Source organism: Octopus bimaculoides, chromosome 3 (assembly GCF_001194135.2).
Source record: "Octopus bimaculoides isolate UCB-OBI-ISO-001 chromosome 3, ASM119413v2, whole genome shotgun sequence".
Classification (NCBI taxonomy): Eukaryota; Metazoa; Mollusca; class Cephalopoda; order Octopoda; family Octopodidae; genus Octopus; species Octopus bimaculoides.
This window is the reverse complement of record NC_068983.1, coordinates 33,255,194-33,262,745: the sequence shown is the minus strand read 5'-3', so window position 1 is coordinate 33,262,745 and position 7,552 is coordinate 33,255,194. Positions and strand designations below refer to the sequence as shown.

Here is a 7,552-nt window from a genome sequence, read left to right as displayed (position 1 = left end):
CCAACACCATCACGCCACACCACACACCACTACACCATACACCACTATACCACACAACACATCACATTGCATCACACCACCATGCACACACTAGAACTGACCACTTCCCAGCCCCACATCTTCACACCTACACATGCACACATGCACACATCAAGGTCACCAGCCCTCTTCCACACACGCGTGCACCTTCGTTTTGGGATCACCACTACTTTATTATTTCCCCTTCTTCCTAGCTCTCCTGTGTGACTCTTCTGTCTGGCATTCGCCATGATAGATCACTAGCCAGCATGGCTGCAGTCAAATGACTAAAACAATTAAAAGAGTAAAAGAGAATATATATGAACACAAATATCTGTCTTCTACTTTCTTTACCTTGCTAATTTCTAACTTGTCCTTGGTGAATTAAGTAGATTTTTAACACAAGGCTTCCTTTATATTTTACAGGAACTGCTCGTCTATTCATGTTCAGAGCACCCAACAATCTCATCCTTACATTTTCTATCCCAGATCAGGTACACATGGCTTTTAATATTTTCTACTCTTGGAAATTAGTTTCAAATGATATGTCAAAAAAACATCATAAGTGTGTATTTATTCGTACATACATTCATACATACATACATACACATACACACACATAAATATGTGGTTGGTATTAGGAAGGGTATCCAGCTGTAGAAACTATGTCAAATCAGACTGGAGTCTGGTGTAGCCTTCCGGCTTGCTAGCCCTGGTCAAACCAACCCACTCCAGCATGGACAACAGATGTTAAATGATGATGATGATGATGATGATGATATATATATATATATATATATATATATATATACACACACACATTCTCACACATATACATGGATACACACATATACATGACTATAATTTTATGATGATGAAATTTACATTACAAAGTTTACAACTTAAAAATATCTTATATTAGAGAGAAGAGAAACTTCCTCAAGATTCATCAAATATATATTTATATGCATATATTTGTCTATGTGTATATGTTTATTGATGCAAATATACTATACTCTGTATTTGTAAAGAGGTAGCTGTGTGTCTGTATATATACATAGGAATAGGCATGGCCATGTGGTTAAGAAGCTTAGTTCCCTATCATTTAACTTTAGGTTCAGTCCCTCTGCATGGTATCTTGGTCAAGTATCTTCCACTATAGCATCTGGATGACCAAAGCCTTGTTAGTGGAATTTATTGACAAAAACAAAAAGAAGCCCATAATAAAGAATGCCTGCTGTGTCCTTTCCTGTTGACCATGCCTTTGTAGTCTCTGTTGCAGCCGTCCATGTCACATTTTACAGCCTTTATAGTGTTCACATGGCACTAAGCAGCAGTCATAATGTTGGAATTTTGATACCAGGCACACCGTAGGCAAACACCACATTTGATGCTTCTTATGCCCAACTTTTCTCTCAGGGCACTTACACTTTGTCGTGTATGCACACTGACATTACACATCCAGCGGATCATACTAGCTTCATTCCATTCAAGCCTACATATGTTCAAGAACACAGCACACAGCCAGTTCCAGGTATCGAACTCACTACCCCAAGATTGTGAGCCCGACACTCTAACCACTGAGCCTGCAAGATATGTGTGTGTGTGAGTGTGAATGTATATAAACACATATTCACACAACTGAATGACTTATATATATATATGTGTCATCATCATCATCATCATCGTTTAATGTCTGTTTTCCATGTTGGCATGTGTTGGACGGTAATGTATGTATATATATGCATGTATGTATGTAAGTATGTGTGTGTGTATTTTACAAAGTTTGCTACATGTCACTTACCACTGATTAGAAATAATAAAATAGTATACATAGTCAGGTATTGAATTCTATTTCTCTTGTTTATTCTATGAAACTCCTCTCTCTCTCTCCCTCTCTCTCTTACTCTCTATCTCACTCTCTATCTCTCTATATATATTTATCTATCTATATACTCACACACATATCCACATGTATGCACATTTATAAGTATGTATGTGAACATTATGGAACAGTCATTTTAACAAGTTTTTTTCATTTATTTATCACCTGATGAGATACATCTGCACCAGCGAATACTCCTGAACCAGGTTTTGTGTGTCCCACAAGAGGAGTCGATGCTAGATGTGTCGAAACAATTGTTGTGATTAATAATATATTCTTGTATATTCCATCTTCTGACTTTCATTTGTTATATATATATATATATATATATATATATATATATACACACACATACTCACACACACATACTCACACACACATACTCACACACACATACTCATGCACATATATGAAAACTGTGTTATTTGCGATATCTTCTTGACTTCTATTTCTATTGCATTTATCAGCAGAGTGAAGTGAAACCCCAGTCATTTGTTACCTATTGTGCTGCCTCACCACAAGCAGATTACTTTGGTGCTGTTATGGATGGTAATACATGAAGCTCTTTTCGTATTTTCATTCTTGTTTCTCTCTGTTAATTCTCCTTTTGTTATCTGAGTTATGTTCAGTTTCCTTTCACACATATAGATTGGTTATTAAAGAAATTTGCCTTAGCAGAAACCATTGAACAGAAGAATGTGTTATTGTATTTAGTCTCCTTTGAATTCATTGTTTATTCAAATATCTGTCCGAAAATACTTTACATTTCATCTCACTGGACTTTAAAAAGAAAAAAGAAAGGAAAGAGAAGATTATTACTGTCATTGTAATAGTTTTGAAGTATTTAAGTTGGTCTTCCTTCAACATGAGTTCAAATAACTACTAAGAATGATTTTTGATTTCATTCCATCAAGTACAAGTAATATTTTAGACATCCTTAGGTCAATGAGCTGCCAGAATTGTTGGTACACTAGGCAACATGCTTAGTGATATTTTGTCCATCCTTACATTCTGAGTTCAAATTCTGCAAAGGGTGACTTTGCCTTTCATCTTTTCAGAGTACTGGGGTAAATGTAATGAACTTCACCTCTGAAATGAAATTACTAGCCTTGTATCAAAATTTGAAACTAATATTTTAGACACCTTTGAAACAAATTAGTCTAGTGTCTAATCAAAAGAAACTTAAATTGCTGTTTGTATATTATATTAAAGGCATATACATTGCTGAAAGACACGATGCTGTGGTTTCCATCTGAGAGAAATTCTCTTCATCAACATATACTTAAAACAACATATATCAGAGTGAAGCAAACATCACTGCAGGAGTGTCTTGTGAGATTGCCAAACATATTTCTCCTACTTGGTACTTGCCAATGCCATGAATCCTAATAAAAGTTTGGTAAATTGGTAGTAAAGATAATGTGTCAGCCATACTATGGGCCCCAACTTCAAAAGTGTTTGTGTATCATAATGACCTAGACACTTTTGTGTCTGCTACTTATTTTGTTGTCTCACAAGATACAAAACACTAAGAGGACATTGGTAAAGTGGAGGATAACACTGTCAAGTATAAATCCCTCAGAGTCATACTATTTGAATATATTTCCATAAGAATGCAAATAAGTGAATAAGAATTCAAATAAAACAAGAGCACTCAGCGGAAACTTCTGCCAAGGCAACACCAACGTCCTCTCAACAATTAGCCAGGGAGGATTTTTAAATTGAGAATATCTGAAATAAACTTGACTGCTCTCACAAACGAGAATACTGTAAATGAACCCTGCTGTGATCACTTGGTTAACTAGAAATAGCATCAAAATCTCCCTCATATCATACTCTGTCATCTTAAGTAAGGAAAAGACAAAATGATTTTGACTTGGCTGTCTTCCATCATAGACCTGCTTGGTCAGTGCTGACAACAACAACAGCCAGACAGAAAGAGAATGGACAGTTGAACGATTACATGTCCTGACTCTCTTGTTGCACTCTTGTATGTGTGTGTGTCAAAGTATGCAGTACAGTCTTGGTATCAGCAGAGACATGGTATATTTGTGGATTATCATTCAGCCGACTACTTACTGGCTGTAGGTTTGTTCAATCATTGCTCACTTGAGATTGCATTTTAACAACAACTACAGCACTAGAAAAGTACTCTTGTCTCTTATGCGGAGATCAGTTGTCATTTTCCAACGTAAACTCTAATTAAATAGAGGAATGATATATGGCAATTAATGTCATTATGATGAAAAAATACTATCCATTTTCAAGTATCATATTTGCTGGCATAAGAGATGCACAGGTATCTCAGATAAATTTTAATTTCAGTTGCAGATATTCAGGGAAAATATGATTTTAGTGTATTAAAGCAATTTAGCAGCACATTACAAAACATTTCAAAAGTACATTTGCTATGGCAGAAGATATTGCTGTATATATAAAGTAACTTATTATGGAGTCACATTAGATAGAAGAAACTGTCTGGATTATAATTAGTCTATAGTTGTGAGCATTTGGGACAACAATAATTTAAAGGAGCCAAGGTGATTTTTGAGATTGAGACATATTTTTGAAAAAAATATGGTATAGATACCATCAAATATGGTAAATTGTTGTTATAAGGTGATTACGGTAATGATTGTTCTTATAAGAACATAATTTATATCATTGATACTCTACTTCTTAGTATAAAAAATTTTCTTTTCTGTTCTTTTCTGCCAGGAAGTGCCACAGGGAAAGAGAGTCAGTTGGAAATTTACAGAATTTCATTCAGTGCCTTATTTGAACAATTCCTTGAACCAAATGCAACATTAAATCCGGTGAGAAAAATAGCTTTATAGCGAATCTTCTTTCACACACAGAATAAATTTAGGTTTCATTTTAGAGAATGCAGTAAGGTATTTTATTCAGTTCAAGTTGATCTCAAAAAAGTCTTTAAAATAGCAAATTACAGTGCTGATATTTCAGTGCTCTTTCACCAAAACCTGATGAGAAAATGGTCTCTTGACAAGCCAAGTGAGATCATAGTCGTGCCCAATGCCAGTGTTTCATAACTGGCACCCATACTGGTGACATGTAAAAAGCACCCACGACACTCTTTAGGTGGTTGGTGTTAGGAAGGGTAACCAGCTGAAGAACCCATACCAAATCAGATTGAAACCTGGTGCAGCTCCCCAGTCTACCAGTTTTTAGTTAAACCATCCAACCCATGCCAGCATGGAAAACAGACAGATGGTGATGATGATGATGATGATGTTTGAGTGTATACAAAAAAAATGTGCATACATACTACTATTATCTAAAGAGACCAGATCAATCCCAGACTGTAAGAAGAATGATTGTCAATAATGTATGTGCATGACTTTATATGCATATATGTATGTATGTAGATATGGGATCTATTTCAAAACGGGGGCACCAGTTTTCATTTATGTTTTATGTAGTGTTTTTGGTACAGAAAGACTTTCAAACTTCCTATACTTATCTATTTTGTGTTATAGAACAGAAAAAAATTTTTGTATTCGAATTTATTTCATGTAAAAAATTGTCTTATTTCGATAATTTCTACTAATCACTGACACCTATTCAGTTGAAAACAGTTAGCGCTGTAACGGTGTATATCATATTAATCCCCTAACCCTAACCCTAAAACTAACCCTAACTCTAGAATCCGAACTCTAAAATTGTTACACACATAGATACGCACAGCGTAATTTATTATATAAACAATATATGTGTATAAATTACGATTAAACTGGATGAAATATGTCACAGGGAATAACATTTTTATGACCGCCCAGCAGTAACTCTATTCAGCTGAATAGACGTCAGTGATTGGTTGAAATTACAGAAATCCGACAACTTTAACATGGAATAACTTGCGATGTACGTTTTTTTGTTAAGAAGACTAAGAGTAAAAGATGTTTTATATGACACATTCTACCAGTGTCCCAAGTTTCAAAGTGTTTCGTTAGTGTTTCGCTAAGAAAATACTGGTGCCCCCGTTTTGAAATAGATCCTACATATGTGCATATCTCTGTGTTTATGTATGTACGTATGTAAGTATGTGTGTACATATGTATGTATGTGTATGTATGCATGTGTGTATATATGTATGTACGTATGTATGTACATAAGTACGTTTTTGTATGTATGTCTCTTCTATTTCTTAATTATTATAAATCTACCACTGAGGCGGGAACCAGTTTCCAGCAAAGATACAAGACTCCATCTTTGGGATGTAGTTGACACAGACAAATTCACATTTGGAACTTGAGAAAAGTCTTGCATATTTTTACTGTTCCACTCACAGATTGCACTTGTAATGTACAAATTAGCCGATCGATTTCTCTTTCTGAAAATCCCAGTTTATCCAGATTCTATTTTAAGCATTTACTAACAAAACCTAGTGCTCCAAATGTTATTGGTATGAATATGAATTCATAGTCTGGATATAAACACTGGAGGTTTCAAAGCAGTTGTCCATAGATATCCTCTTTTTCTCAGATTTTCAAGGAGATATTTATATCTGCAGGGCAGCTGACTTCTATGATAGTACATACCTTTGCCCCTCCTTCCCAAACAACAATATCCGCCCTGTTATGTTTACATTTGACAGGAGTTTTGATGGGAATGTTCCACCAGTAGTCCTTGAGTTGGTGTTTATGAATGTATTCCATAACAGGGATTTTCTAACTTTATTTCAGGATAGTCATTGTAAATTGTTTTAGCAACAACATCGTGCCGCATAGTGAGGTAGTACCGTGACAACATTTTAGGACAGCTGCTAATCACATGCATGATGTCTTCCACAAAAACATGACATAGTCTACACATGCAGTTTCACCTTGAGATTACAAGAGTGTCACTGTCTCTCGTGTTCATCAGGTACTTTGAGGCAATTTACTGTTCTTGGATTGCAAATACATAGCTCTCAAAGTGTGATGTGATGCAGTGGTCTTGTGTCCAAGAGAGGCTGCGCTTCATGTCAATTCTACTGCCTTCCTCAAGCTTCCGGGCCACATACCCATGCAGTCTTTTTTACTTGTATGCTGAGTGCTTTCCATCCAGGTCTTCTCTAAGAGAGCCCAGCTGTTTTGGGACTGTATAGGAGATCATGAGGAAGAGAGTGCTTCTTGAGGAGCTCACTACCAACTCGTACAATGTTGCTCACTTCATTTATATATTTATTTTTGCTGCTGTTGTTTAGCGGATGCTGTATGTACATATGTATGCATGTATGTACATATGTATGTGCATATGTATGTACACATGTACGTATATATGTATGAATGCACGTATGTAGGAACGTATATGTTCTTTGCCTGTGAGGAACCTAGCCAAACCTCCTCTCCACCTTCCTTCTTGGAGGCAGCAGATATCGATGCAACTCCGTTCAAGCATCTCAACAATCTCACCAGACCTACCTTTCAGTGTGCTGACGTTGAAAATGCCAACCCCGAGGGTGTGGGAGGTATGGGCCCGTGAGACCCTGGGGTGGGGGACAGCAGCATCATGTACCTGAAAAAAAAGCTCGCATTTGGCAGAATTCATAAACAAGCAGTAGCCTACACTATCATAATTTTGCATTATATGATCACTACCTTAGATAAACCCTAAGTAGGAGTAGGGGTGGCGTGAAGCCTTTAGAAG

General features: G+C 36.1%; 1 protein-coding gene across 2 annotated transcripts in view; it reads left to right on the top strand.

The window, feature by feature from the left end:
* LOC106875092 (WD repeat-containing protein 93) overlaps nucleotides 1-7,552 on the top strand; it is a 104,255-nt gene that overhangs the window by 8,803 nt on the left and 87,900 nt on the right. For both annotated transcript variants that reach the window (XM_014923071.2, XM_014923069.2), the window contains exons 3-5: nucleotides 445-512; nucleotides 2,371-2,452; nucleotides 4,622-4,719. In XM_014923071.2, the coding sequence (XP_014778557.1) occupies nucleotides 445-512; nucleotides 2,371-2,452; nucleotides 4,622-4,719 (248 nt within the window). The remainder of the gene's footprint in view (nucleotides 1-444; nucleotides 513-2,370; nucleotides 2,453-4,621; nucleotides 4,720-7,552) is intronic.